The 15,233-nt window shown below is 36.1% G+C and overlaps 1 protein-coding gene across 10 annotated transcripts in view; it reads right to left on the reverse strand.

The window, feature by feature from the left end:
- The window catches only part of BLTP1 (bridge-like lipid transfer protein family member 1), a 211,177-nt gene that overhangs the window by 61,343 nt on the left and 134,601 nt on the right, over window positions 1-15,233 (reverse strand). For 9 of the 10 annotated variants that reach the window (XR_016035322.1, XM_055405582.2, XM_055405581.2 and 6 more), the window contains exons 50-53: window positions 13,955-14,005; window positions 8,720-8,926; window positions 6,763-7,001; window positions 87-331 (exon numbers count right to left, since the gene is read on the reverse strand). Coding sequence is in view for 9 of the 10 variants with exons in the window: in XM_055405582.2 (XP_055261557.2) it covers window positions 87-331; window positions 6,763-7,001; window positions 8,720-8,926; window positions 13,955-14,005 (742 nt within the window). In the remaining variant the exon portion in view is untranslated. The remainder of the gene's footprint in view (window positions 1-86; window positions 332-6,762; window positions 7,002-8,719; window positions 8,927-13,954; window positions 14,006-15,233) is intronic. The other variant, XM_055405584.2, reaches the window with a different exon arrangement.

Raw genomic sequence — 15,233 nt, forward strand, 5'->3', positions numbered from 1 at the left:
AATTTGGATCACTACATATTTTGGTACACCTAAAGCCCGAAGGCTCCTAAATTACAAAGAATAAGAAAATTTAAAAGTGAACTTACTTCTGCCACACAACGTAGATAATTTCCCTGTAAATAGTACCCTTGTTTAGAAGGCAGTTCATCTATACTCCACACTTGATCTGAGTAACTATCATGCTCTTCCATTATATATTTCCCTGACATAGTAACCGGAGGAAGGTTAAGACTGGCAGAAGGAGGAATGGTTGACATATCTGTGGCAGAAACTTTTGAAGTAAAACGCAGTCTGTGATTTGGCAGCTCAAATGTAAACCTGGTCTGTGCACCTGTAAGAAAAGAAGAGAAATTATTTTTGCTGTTCAGGTGCTCATTCACTCATTTCATTACTTACTATGTCCAATAAATGGTGCGTATGAAAAAAGTATGCATATCCCAAAACCTATGCTTAAAGATATGAGAAGGATACTTTAAATTTGCTTACAAAATTTTCCTGTCTTTAAATATATGCAGCCCCAATACTTTGGCCATCTGAAAAAAACTGACTCATTGGAAAAGACCCTAATGCTGGGAAAGATTGAAGGCAAAAGGAGAAAGGGGCAGCAGAGGATGAGACGGTTAGATAATGTCACCAACTCAATGGACGTGAATCTGAGCAAACCCCGGGAAATAGTGAAGAACAGGGGAGCCTGGCGTGCTGCAGTCCATGGGGTCACAAAGAGTCAGACATGACTTAGTAACTGAATAACAACAAATGGTTTCTATAAACAGTCAGTCAGTATTAAGCCAGCAAGGATCACTTATTAAGCCTAATAGGTGTGCAGCATTGGTGCTAGAGAAACACTTAAAAATGTTTATTTCACAGAAGGTAGAAAAGAAACTGCCCTTATTACAAAAGTTAAAACAAGACAAATTCACTAAGTACAAAAACAAACAAACAGAAAACACTAATCCACACAATGTTTTCTTCACAGAGAACAGTTAGCAGTTGATAACTTGCCTCCTGATTCCGACTTGGTATGGAAGGAAACAGTGAAACTATCAATTAAATTATACACTGAAAACATTAAGTATAAAATTATATAATCACATGTATCTTTGACTTTAACAATAATTAATAATGGGACCATATTCTGAATAAGGATATGGTACGAGTTGCAGTTTATTGCTGGTTCTAAACACGTAAATCAACAATTTGGCGTGTAGTTGTTCAATTATAAATATACAACCTAAACCATTATTCAGGCCAAATTTCCCCAATTCCCTATGAGGGAATTAAAGAGTAGCAGAAACTTTATTAAAATCAAGATCTGTGGCCAGGAATAAATACATACACACACACACACTATATATATATATATATATATAAAATGCATACATTTATTCACAAATCCTTATTGCCAAATTCAGACTTAAATTGAAGAAAGTAGGGGAAAACCTGGAGAAGGAAATGGCAACCCACTCCAGTGTTCTTGCCTGGAGAATCCCAGGGACGGGGGAGCCTGATGGGCTGCCGTCTACGGGATCACACAGAGTCGGACACGACTGAAGTGATGCAGCAGCAGCAGCAGGGGAAAACCAGTAGACCATTCAAGTAAGACCTAAATCAAATCCCTTACACACAGTTGAAGTGACAAATGGATTCAAGGGATTAGATCTGATAAATAGAGTGCCTAAAGAACTATGGACCAAGGTTTGTGACACTGTACAGGAGGCAGTGATCAAGACCATCCCCAAGAAAAAGAAATGCAAAAAGGCAAAATGATTGTCTCAGGAGGTCTTACAAATAGCTGAGAAAAGGAAAGACACAAAAGGCAAAGGAGAAAAGGAAAGATATACCCATTTGAATGTAGAGTTCCAAAGAATAGCAAGGAGAGATAAGAAAGCCTTCCAACAGAATGGGAAAGACTAGAAATCTCTTCAAGAAAATCAGAGATACCAACGGAACATTTCATGCAAAGATGGGCACAATAAGGGACAGAAATGCTATGGACCTAACAGAAGCAGATATTAAGTTGAGGTGGCAAGAATACACAAAAGAACTACACAAAAAAATCTTCATGACCCAGATAACCACGATGGTATGATCACTCACCTAGACCCAGACATCCTGAAATGCAAAGTAAAGTGGGCTTTACGAAGCATCACTATAAGAACAAAACTAGCAGAGGTGATGGAATTCCAAGTGAGCTATTTCAATTCCTAAAGATGATGCTGTGAAAGTGCTGCACTTAATATGCCAGCAAATTTCGAAAACTCAGCAGTGGCCACAGGACTGGAAAAGGTCAGTTTTCATTCCAATCCCAAAGAAAGGCAATGCCAAAGAATGCCCAAACTACTGCACAATTGCACTCATCTCACATGCTAGCAAAATAATGCTCAAAATTCTCAAAACCAGGCTTCAACAGTACATGAACCTCGAACTTCCAGATGTTCAAGCTGGTTTTAGAAAAGGCAGAGGAACCAGAGATCAAATTGCCAACATCTGTTGGAGCATCAAAAAAGCAGGAGTTCCAGAAAAACATCTAATTCTGCTTTATAGACTACGCCAAAGCCTTTGACTGTGTGGATCACAACAAACTGTGGAAAATTCTTCAAGAGATGGGAATACCAGACCACCTGACCTGCCTCCTGAGAAATCTGTATGCAGGTCAAGAAGCAACAGTTAGAACCAGACATGGAACAACGGACTGGCTCCAAATCAGGAAAGGAGTACATCAAGGCTGTATGCTGTCACCCTGGTTATTTACCTTATATGCAGAGTACATCATGAGAAACACTGGGCTGGATGAAGCACAAGCTGGAATCAAGATTGCCAGGAGAAATATCAATAATTTCAGATATGCAGATGACATAACCCTTATGGCAAAAAGTGAAGAAGAACCAAAAAGCCTCTTGATGAAAGTGAAACAGGAGAGTAAAAACGCTGGCTTAAAACTCAACATGTAGAAAACTAAGTCATGGTATCTGGTCCCATCACTGCATGACAAATAGATGGGGAAACAATGGAAACAGTGACAGACTTTATTTTCTTGGGCTCCAAAATCACTGCAGATGGTGACTGAAGCCATAAAATTAAAAGACGCTTGTTCCTTGGAAGAAAAGCCATGACCAACCTAGACAGCTTTATTAAAAAGCAGACTTTAGTTTGCCAACCAAGGTCTGTCTAGTCAAAGCTATGGTTTTTCCAGTAGTCATGTCAGGATGTGAGAGGTGGACTATAAAGAAAGCGGAGCACCAAAGAATTGATGCTTTTGAACTGTGGTGTTGGAGAAGGCTCTTGAGAGTCCCTTGGACTGCAAGGAGATTCAACCAGTCCATTCTAAAGGAAATCAATCCTGAATATTCACTGGAAGGACTGATGCTGAAGCTGAAACTCCAATACTTTGGCCATCTAATGCGAAGAACTGACTCATAGGAAAAGACCCTGATGCTGGGAAAGATTTAAGGCAGGAGGAGAAGGCATAAACAAAGGATGAGATGGTTGGATGGCATCATCATTTCTATGGACATGAGTTTGAGTAAGCTCTATGAGTTGGTGATGGACACGGAGGCCTGGCGTGCTGCAGTCCATGGGGTTGCAAAGAGTCGAACAAGACTAAGCGACTGAACTGAACTGAACTGATTCATATATGTGTATATATGTTTTTTAACTATTAATGTAATTTATAATGTTAATAGAATAAGAAAAATATTTTAACAGATTGAAAAAAAGTATCCAATAATAAGGATTCACAAATTATTAATAGAAACTCAGCACACTAGGAATAAAAGTAAATTTTCTTAAACTGATAAAAACAACCCAACAAAAACATACAGCAAACATCATATTCACTGGTGAAATATTAATTCCCTTAAAAAATGGCAGTAAGACAAGGATGCACACAATATCCCTTATATTGAACATTGTAGCAGAGGCAAAACGAGATAAGAAAAATAAATAAAATGGCATTAAGACTGGAAAGGAAGTCACAAAAGCAGTGTTTGCAAATGTATAATCATTTACTTAGGAAATTTAAGGAATCTTATTAGTAATAATAAAATAGTTTAACATGACTTTTGAGTTTAAAAGTAACATAAAATGATCAAGCAGATTTGTACATACCACCAATAGTTTAAAATGCCCTTTTATAAAATATACCACTTGTAATAACGACAATAACATAAAGTACCTAGGTATCTAAAATAAATAAACATATCTTACAACAGATACATAAAACCCTTAGCCTGAAAAATTATAAACTTTATAGAAAAATACTGAAGAAGATCTAAAGAAACAGAAAGATAGAAATATGAAGCAATAAGAAGGTTAAATACCATATCAGTTGTCATTAATACCTTAAATTCTATCCCAAGTAAGTCTATAATTACATTTCTATAAAAATCCAAACAGGCTTTTTCAAGGAACTAGGCAAACTGACTCTAAAATGTATATAAAGAAGCAAATAAGCAAAAACAACCATGACAACTTCTAAAACAGGAAAAGTCAGATATCAGTATGATACTGGTGCAAACAGGCCACTGAGGCATAATAGAGATCCCTGAACCAGACTCCATAAACACTTAATAGATGACAAAGTTTGAATTGCCACTGAAAAAAATGACAGAATAGTCAATACATGATGCTGAGATAATTGGTTATGCATATTACTCCATACCAAATTAAAGGAAAAAATACTCAATTCGTTACAGATTAGGAACTTAAATATGAAAAGCAAAACTTGGTTTAATAGGAAATACAAGAGAATGTTTTCATGATCCTGGTAACAGAAGTATTTCAAGACATAAAAATACACAATAAAACAAAATATTGGTAAATTCAATTACATTAAAATTGAAGAATATCTGTTGATCCAAAGACTGACAATTGAAATAAGCTTCTGAGTGACAATATATGCTGAGCATGTGACATCAAATGTTTAATATACAAAATGTACAAAGAATTCTTGTAGCCAAGAAAAGTACAAATGATACAATGGTAAAACGGGCAAAAAACAAGTACCTTCAACAGGTGTTCATGTAAGAAAATATAAGGATTTCTTATGTGTGCTGTGCTAAGTCACTTCAGTCGTGTCTGACTCTTGTGAGACCCTATCGACTGTAGCCCGCCAGGTTCCTTTGTCCATGGGATTCTCCAGGCAACAATAGTGGAGTGGGTTGCCATGCCCTCCTCTAGGGGGTCTCCTGACCCAGGGATCGAGGCCATGTCCCTTATGTCTCCTGCAATGGCAGGAAGGTTCTTTACCTGTAGCTCCACCTGGGAAGCTCTTAAGGATTTCTTAATCACATTTAAAACTTCAGCTCCATTAATAATTATAGAAACATAAATTAAAACCACGAGATACCATTTTACATTTACCAGACAAGCAATAATTTTAAAGTCAGATAATACTGAGTGTTGGCAAGGATGTGGACAGTGGGAACTCTCATCCAATACTGGTGGATATAAGCATTACAGAAAATAGTTTTGCATTTCTTCATAAAACTGAAGATGCATTTACCCTACAACCTAGCTGTATCACTCCTAAGTAAATACCCTTGAGAAACTCTTGTACATATGCATCAGAAGATGTGTTTGAGAATAAATGTAACAGTAAAAATGTAAAATGAGGCAAAGGTCCATCAAGAGCAGAATGGACATGTAAACTGTAATATAATCACTTAATGGACTATTATATTTCACTGAAAAATGAGTGCACCAAAGAACATGAATGGATAAATCTCAAATAAAATGTATAACAAAAAAATTCCCAGTTCAAAAATTCATTAGTGGGACTTCATATGAATAAAGTTTAAAACAGGCAACAACAACTTAGAATCACTCATGAGTCTATTAGAAAAGCAAAAGAAATGGGCAACACAAAATTCACGATAGTAGTTATTTTGCCAAGCAATCATGGGGAATATTATCTGGCAGTAATAATATTTCCTGAAGGAGCCTTCAAAGTTCTGGTAATGTTTTAATTCTTAGAATATGCAATGGGTTGGTGAGTTTATAGTTGTTTAAACTGTATGTATATAATCAGCACACTTACAAAAGCATAGGATACCTTTCAAAAAAAATACAACAGCAAAGTGGTTTTGGAGAGGATACATAAGGATCACAAAACCTTATAAAGTCGCTATTTTGAAGAAGTCAAACAACCTCTGATTAAAGCTAAACGTACTCAATGTGAAAACAAACCAAGTTATTCAGGCTATAGGAACCTAACAGATGTAAAAATGTATTCAACTTAAGTTGGAAATGGTCTCTAAATAGTGGATAACTCTAAAGACTTCAAATGAAAACAGGGTCCATGATGGTCACTCAAGGAAGTGTGTTGCTATTTTTACCTGACTGAATGAAAAACACTGTTAATGAAATTTTAAAGTGTTCTGATTAAAATTATTTAAATTTCCATATAAATCTATAAAACCAAATTTGCCTTTCACCAAAATATTACTGCTGCTGCTGCTGCTAAGTCACTTCAGTCGTGTCCGACTCTGTGTGACCCCATAGACGGAAGCCCACCAGGCTCCCCCGTCCCTGGGATTCTCCAGGCAAGAACACTGGAGTGGTCTGCCATTTCCTTCTCCAATGTGTGAAAGTGAAAAGTGAAAGTGAAGTCGCTCAGTCGTGTCCGACCCTTAGCGACCCCACGGACTGCAGCCCACCAGGCTCCTCCATCCATGGGATTTTCTAGGCAAGAGTACTGGAGTGGCTTGCCATTGCTCAAATTCACTCATAAAATTTAAGAATGAATTCAAACTTCAGTGTTACCTGTCATTCCATGGCTTCTCATTCGTCCCATCTTGTATTCTGCTTTCAGAGATGGTAAAAGTGCTGCTCCAATGGCTATACCATCTAACATGGCACTGAACTTCAGGACGATAGGCTTCTTCTCTAAACCTTCTGGTAGTTGAGGAAATTCATTTGTTTCAATAGGAGTTTGATTAACACTTGTTGGGGTTTTTTCAGAAGGTAGGGGGGTTGCAATATCTTCTTTTACAGGCTGTGGGCTATAAAGCAAAATAAAAGTTTAAAAGGTGAAAAAGGGACACAAACAGAACAGCTACTATGATTAAAATTGTATAAAAAATAAAAATAGTATAAAATTGCAATTCTCAATGAGAAATAGCAAAAATGAACTGTGAACAAGTTTTCTTTCCAATACCAGATTATATTAAGTCTTCCTCAAACAGCCACTGAAAAATGATGATATGGAAAAGTAAATAAGAAGTAATAACAATATAAACTGGATGTTAAGGCTGCCCCAAGATCATTCATATCAACGGGAAACCAGAAGTTTGTCTGATTCTAGATTCTATGACTTAACCATCATGCAATTCTGTTAATATAATACTATTACTATTATTTGCCACTGTTATTACTACCACTATGAATAATAATGACTAACATCAACAAAAACAAATAATAGTTATTTGAGAGCTTCCTATGTGCCAGGTACTATTGTTAGTGCCTTGTGCATTTCATATCATTTATTCATCTAACAAAATCCTGTGAGTAGGTACTATTGTCTTCATTTTACCGATGAGGAAGCATAGCTATGAAGTTGTAAAATCAGTTTTGAACTCAATCAGTCTGATTCTGGGCTTCCCTGGTGGCTCAGCGGTAAAGAACTCGCCGGCCAGTGCAGGAGATGTGAGTTCAATCCCTGGGTTGGGAAGATCCCCTAGAGAAGGAAATGGCAACCCACTCCAGTATTCTTGCCTGGAAAATGCCATGGACAGAAGGACCCTGGCAGGCTATAGTTGTGTCTGCAAAGAACTGGACATGACTTAGAGACTGAGCACACACACAGTTTGACTCTGGAGTCTTTTTTATTTTCCTAACTACTCCACTCTGTTTGCCAATACATTCTAATAAGAAAAAATTCCTTAGAGAATTTTATAACTAAGGCTCATATATACATTCTGGATTTCATATTCCAGTGACAGGAAAAACATGTGAGTTATTACTACTTAATCAATTAGACATGAATTAATACTACATCAGAATTTAAAGATCTAGATAGAACAAACTGGAAAAAAAAATCACTGCTTTAAGCCACCATCAAAAAACCCACTAATGTCTTTCTGCCTTATAGACTAGGAAAAAAGGAAATGTAACACGGCAAACTTTTACCTTTTACTTAAATTTGTATTAGTTTTTCATTAGTTACAGCTTTGGAGACCCGGAAAAGAGCTCAGCAGTACAAACCCTGGGTAAAGGTTACTCTGCAGAAGTCCCATTCACTGCCTTTTAAAATATGTAAATGGCACTATCAAATCCTTCCTTGAACCACGTACAAGAATTTCACATGAAGGACAGCACAAAACCATGCATGAGACATAAATGCCCCTGCAACTTTATAAATCTATGTAGTCACACATTTTAATGAAATTAAAGGAAATAAAGATTGTTACAGTCCTAGAATTTTTCAGTGTGCCTTTTAGTAGTACCCCTTTATAATGTCCATTAATCCTTAGGCTCTCCTAAACTTTACTGATGCAATATGAAAGACTGACAATTGCATCTGAAACACACTACTTCAATAATACACACTATTTCAATATGATTCTTCCACAATCATGTTTAGCTACTTTGCATTCGGCCCAATATCCATAATAGTCACTACTCTAGATGGAACCCCTGTCTTCCTCCAAACTACTGTTAACACAGCACAAAATGACATGAAATACTGTACAGAATCACAAAACTTGAATAAATAACTTACGCTGTAGAAGGCTGTCTGATGAGATCTGAGATCTGCTTAGATAGTTGGTGAGAACTTCGAACCATCATGCTGTGCAAGGTGGCAGGGTGCTGGGGAATATTGATGCTGATAGCTCCTACTTTGAACACAGCGGCATTGTTAGTCTTCAATCCCCTCTGGGCACTGTAGAGGGCTTGGGACTTGGCAATACTACATTTCACTACAGTTCTATTAATAGAGAAGGAGGATCATTAAAATATGGTCAAATAAAGAGAAATTTTGAAAATGTATTTTGAGAGCAAGACAAATGCTTTTAAATCAGTTATTGAAGTAAATAAGATTTTTCATGTATTTAAATCATACTGAAGAAATAACATCTTCTAAAAACACTGACATACATTTTATTCTGTTTGTATTAATATTATTCTATTTCTTTAATAAAGAGTTTACAGAAGAATATATGTATGTGCTTACATGGAAGAGAATGAACACTGACATATTACACATATACAACACAAAATTCCATTTTTATTTTTCCCCATTCAGAACTCCATTTTTCTTCAACTTATTTCAGGCATCTCTACAACCACTATGAAAATATAGACAGTGAACTTTAAAAGGAAGAAAAACACCATTATACCTCTAAAATCTAATCAAAGAAATTAATCTTATAATCAGCTAGTAGGTTAAAAGAAATTAATGAGAAAGATGAAATTCAACTTGCATTTTCCATTTTTTTAAAATTTTCAGTGAGTGGCAAAGAAATGATAGAAGTCCAATTCATAAGGAGTAAACTACTACTTAGTTAAAAATTGGTAAGTTTTACTGGTACAGATATAAAATAGAAATACTGTCTTTCCTGGTTTCTTGTTTTTTCCTTCCAATACCTAGAACAATGCTTTGAACATGGCAGAATTTCACCTCTGAATCTGGTGAAATAAATGAGCAGAAAGAAGTACAGCAGAAGAATGATTCAACACTACAACTGTGAGATTCCACAGATAGCATGTTGTAAAAATCATGTATGTAAAAGTCACGATGAAGCAGTCTTGACACATACAACAGAAAGATTCATGTCAATGAACTACACCACTAAAGGCCCTGTCATAAACTGAAAGCTTAACATAAATGTTATCTTTCAAATGGGCAAAGGATGCTTGACAACTGATTAAGCAAAACACACAAAGTGCAAATTTCATATTAACTACAGACCAGTTCACATAATTATCTCTACTTAGGCTACAAAGGATTCATTGACAATTTATTTATAGTCTCAAGGACCTAAGGAATCAATGCATTACATTTAACTTAGAATAAATCTTGAGAAGCGTTAAGAGTGGTTCTATCAGCAGTTTTGATTATTTACAGATAGTGAAATCCAGGTAATATACTAACTTAAAAAATGATTACTACAGAACTATATCTGCCTTCTTCTTCAAAGGAAACTACTTTCAAAAACTATCACTGATTAGAGAAAGGAAAAAAGTAATCTATGGAACTGTTCTAACCAGAATGATGGTAGATTTTAGAATGCTGACTAGTTGCTAAATTTTGAATCCTAACTATTCTAATAATAAAAAGATTCCATTTTAAAATCAATTTCAGCATAAGCCAAAACACTTAGATGATGCTAAAATGCAAAGGACTTTATTATACTTGTGAATAGCATTCACTTATTGAATAAAACTAAGCATTAATTTACGAAGTCGTCTTGTCATCATGACAGTCAAGAAATTCTACACCTATCTTACTATTTTACTTTTATAATCTACAGAAGTCCCCTTAAATGTTACTTTTGATTACAGCAGCCTATACACAACCCTGGATTTTCAATTATACGCCAAATGTCAGAATAGAAAGGGCTGACTACTCTGCTACTGAAGATCTGTGGTATTACCAGTGGAAACTGCGATGTTAAGAACTTAAAGGACTCTGTGTTGCCCAACTCCAGAGGGCATCATTCACACTGGAGGCTACATAAATGATGCCCATGACTATAGCATGAGTCATGTTTCTTGGAGCTAGACAAGAGGATAGTTCTACACTGATCAAACTGAGCCAGATACTGCAGAGAATCTGATTAACTTGTCATACTGTACATGTTAAAGACATAGGGAGCCCCAGAATGTGGAATTAAACAATTTACAAGCTGTCAAATGAATTAACTATTCACAATTCTATTTTAACTCTTAAAAGAGCTGTGCCTTAATCTATATCATAAAGCATGTAGTAGAGTTTTACACAGGAAAGAAGTGGTCAAAGTCTTTTTAAACAGATGACTATAAAAACCTGTGGCATGCCAGGCATGCCTCATATATGCAAAAAGTTCACAGCAAGTGACCAAGAAGTTTGGTTTGAGAATTCATTGACAGTGCTGGTCTATTTGATAAAGTTCTGCTAGATGCACTCTGAACCTAAGTTATAATGACCACAGTGTCTAATGAGGCAAGGAGTTTTCCTCATCTTCTTTTTCTTCCTGTGTCCAGACAATAGGGCCTTATAGGTAGACCAGCCATGCTTATCCATGCAGGTTAAGAATTTGAGGATTTAATTTAGGGCCTCATTATCTCTATCTCCAACCCCACCCTACTTCCTTAACGATGCAGGCCCAAACTTTAAGGGCAGGAAAAGGAAGGCACCCTGACCCATGCTGCCTGTCTCAATTCAGTTTTGCCTGAAAATCTCTACAGTGGGGACAGAGAGTGTTATGATCACATATTGTCTAGTTATCTATTAAAAATCACTGGAACTTTCTTTCTTATTTGGCAATTGTACTTTATATGTTAACTCTCCTAGCAGGAAGGCATGAAAAAGGAGGGAGTAGGCCTATAAAAAATCCCATGGATGGAGGAGCCTGGTAGGCTGCAGTCCGTGGGGTCGCTAAGGGTCAGACACGACTGAGCGACTTCACTTTCACACATTGGAGAAGGAAATGGCAACCCACTCCAGTGTTCTTGCCTGGAGAATCCCAGGGACGGGGGAGCCGGGTGGGCTTCTGTCTATGGGATCACACAGAGTCGGACATGACTGAAGTGACTTAGCAGCAGCAGCAGGCCTATAAAGTGATATTATGACAGGAACTAAAGGAGTACATCAAGGCTGTATATTGTCACCCTGCTTATTTAACTTATATGCAGAGTACATCATGAGGAATGCTGGGCTGGAAGAAGCACAAGCTGGAATCAAGATTGCCGGGAGAAATACCAATAACCTCAGATATGCAGATGACACCACCCTTATGGCAGAAAGTGAAGAGGAACTCAAAAGCCTCTTGATGAAAGTGAAAGAGGAGAGTGAAAAAGTTGGCTTGAGGCTCAACATTCAGAAAACAAAGATCATGGCATCTGGTCCCATCACTTCATGGGAAATAGATGGGGAAACAGTGGAAACAGTGTCAGACTTTATTTTTCTGGGCTCCAAAATCACTGCAGATGCTGATTGCAGCCATGAAATTAAAAGACACTTACTCTTTTCCTTCCTTTGGAAGGAAAGTAATGACCAACCTAGACAGCATATTAAAAAGCGGAGTCATTCCTTTGCCAACAAAGGTCCGTCTAGTCAAGGCTATGGTTTTTCCAGTGGTCATTTATGGATATGAGAGTTGGCCTGTGAAGAAAGCTGATTGCCGAAGAATTGATGCTTTTGAACTGTGGTGCTGGAGAAGACTCTTGAGAGTCCCTTGGACTGCAAGGAGATCTAACCTGTCCATTCCAAAGGATATCAGTCCTGGGTGTTCATTGGAAGGATGCTAAATCTGAAACTCCAATACTTTGGCCACCTCACGTGAAGAGTTGACTCATTGGAAAAAACTCTGATGCTGGGAGGGATTGGGGGCGGGAGGAGAAGGGGACAACAGAGAATGAGATGGCTGGATGGCATCACTGACTCAATGGACATGAGTTTGCGTGAACTCCGGGAGTTGGTGATGGACAAGGAGGCCTGGTGTGCTGTGATTCATGGGGTCGCAAAGAGTCGGACACGACTGAGCGACTGAAATGAAATGAATGAATGAACCTCTCATTTGCTTACCATTCCATCTCTGAAACCTAACATAGTGTGCAGACAATAATTTGTAACCTAGAAACCTAATTAGTTGAGTGGATGAAGATATGATCTTCAGTCATTAAAAAGCATCCTTTCTAAAGCCATGCCTATTTTTTTGTTATACATCTAGAGAACTCAGTGATAAAAAAAGAAACAATAAATCTTCTTTAGCTATTCCAAATACTGAAGTAGAAATCACTATTTTTTCTATACCTTTTAACATGATATTAATATGGAAGAGTGGTTTCCAAAAAACAATCAATTTTCTAACTTAGTATTAGTGCATTTATTCTTTATTAGTACTTTAGTTGGTTGATGAAGTGATATTCAGTTCAGTTCAGTTGCTCAGTCGTGTCCAACTCTTAGCGACCCCATGAACCACAGCACGAAGTTATATAGATCACAGATAATCCCAAAAAAGGGTTGTTGATTGATGATTTTTTGTCTATGGCCTATTATCAATACACAGTGAAATAAATCTCACCAGTTATCGATAATCTTACTAGCCTGGAACAAAATATGCAGATTCAACTAAATTTATTCAGCATACTTGAATTTTATAGAAAATGTTCAAATAAATAATCAGTGCTAAGTAACATACTAAACTGTCATGGCGGTAAGATTCACATGACAAATATTTATACGTCATGCTTGGTATAGCTCACTACCACAAAATATCAGATATACATAGGTAAAATCAAGACAATCAAAAATATTAAAGTATATAGAGTATAAAAGTCACATACAAAATTTGACAATAGAGAAGCAAACTCTCTACACTTTAAAGACAGAAGGATGAGCAATGTAGATATTTTCATATATTAGTGTTTTAATAATTAGTTTTGCAAACTTGTCAAAACTCTCACAAAGTTAAAAATTTCAGCTTCTATTATCACATCCAATATTAATGAGGATTTCTTTAATATTAACAGGTCTTAAAAGACCACAAAGCAACATATAACTACAATTTTGAATATTTCAACAATAAAACAAAGTATGAATTACCAAAAAGGTAGTTCTTACCTGTGTGTTTTCCATGAATATTAGCAAACCATATAATCTATGAAAGGATCTATATTAAAGCTACAAAATAATAACTAACTATATACATTCACAGCCATTCAGATAATCTAAATATTAATATTTTATCTCTAAAACTATCCAATACGATGTTAATCACAAAGTCCATGAAAAAGAATAAGAATGACATACAGAAACTCTTGTTTGGCTGTGCTTGTAGGAGATGTAGGAAAATCCTCCAGTCTACAGATGAAGATTCAAGAGAAAGCAGGAAAACAAAAAGGAAGCAAATAAACATTCGCATAAATTAGTTACAATATGACCAATCATCTGAAAAGCTTTTATTTCTCATTTGAAAAATTTTCACTGGAAGAACTTTTTCAACTTTTTTGAAGTTCCATTTCCTTTTAATTGAAACTAGAAATGAAAACCCAAAGAATAAATCCAGAAAGTCTTATTAACGCTATTAGAGTTTGGTAGCGAGTAATAAGTAAAGTTTTATTTTTTTAATGAAAAAGTTAAGGGATCTTGACTTCTTTTTTTAGAGGCAAAAAAATATCAACTAATACTTACAAAAATTATTTTATAAATATGTTTTGCAAATTTAGAGACTATTTGAAGCCTTCTCTTAGATAATGGAGATAAAGAGTTTTGAGAGGATGGAGTAAATAAAACATAGGAGACTTTTAAAGAAATTTGTTGTACTTCTGAATAGGTTAAAGTAACCATGATACTTTAAATTCAGAGTCAACAAAGGAATCATGAAACCCGTCTGTGGTGACTTTCTTTGAAGCATCATAGTAAGGTACAAGGTGTGGAGATTCAGGCACCTCTTCTTACTGACTGTATGACTTTAAGCATTTTAGGAAAACACCCTGATCTTTCCAAATCTCGATTTATTGTTCGGTACAGTGGGGATAAAACCGCCACAGTTAATAGGGTTGTAGTGAGGATTAAATAATGTATATGAGGTTCCTGGTCCACAATAGATGCTCCTTTAAATTGTAATTATTATATAATAATACCCCTCCTTCCATTCTGAATAGTCAGAAAATATCTTATCTTACAACTACTGGAGTTTCTGGTCTTTAGAAAGCCAGCTTAGGAAATGTGATCTGGACCTTTTAAGCAGCTATAAAAGCTCTTTGGTTCTAGATACACAAGTCAAAACTGCCTCAGCAAGATTTACACATCCATTTCAGGAAATGTTCCCCAAAACAGTCATCATATTACCCATGTATGAAAGTGATGAATAGACCTGTAATGAGTCAATTTATGACTAATATTTAATTTTTATAACATTGAACTAGAGCCTCTATTTTGTCAGTATTTAGAATGATAGATGCTTTAAGGGACAATAGTAGGACATTAACTAGTTACTAAAAATGAGAAAATTCTCAAAATCTGACTAAATTATCAAAATACAATTTGTAGTTATAGCATAAAACTGCTCCACCGAAAGAAAGTTAGG

The sequence above is a fragment of the Moschus berezovskii genome, chromosome 19 (genome assembly GCF_049115385.1).
Source record: "Moschus berezovskii isolate FMDL1 chromosome 19, NW_MosBer_1.0, whole genome shotgun sequence".
Taxonomy (NCBI): domain Eukaryota; kingdom Metazoa; phylum Chordata; class Mammalia; order Artiodactyla; family Moschidae; genus Moschus; species Moschus berezovskii.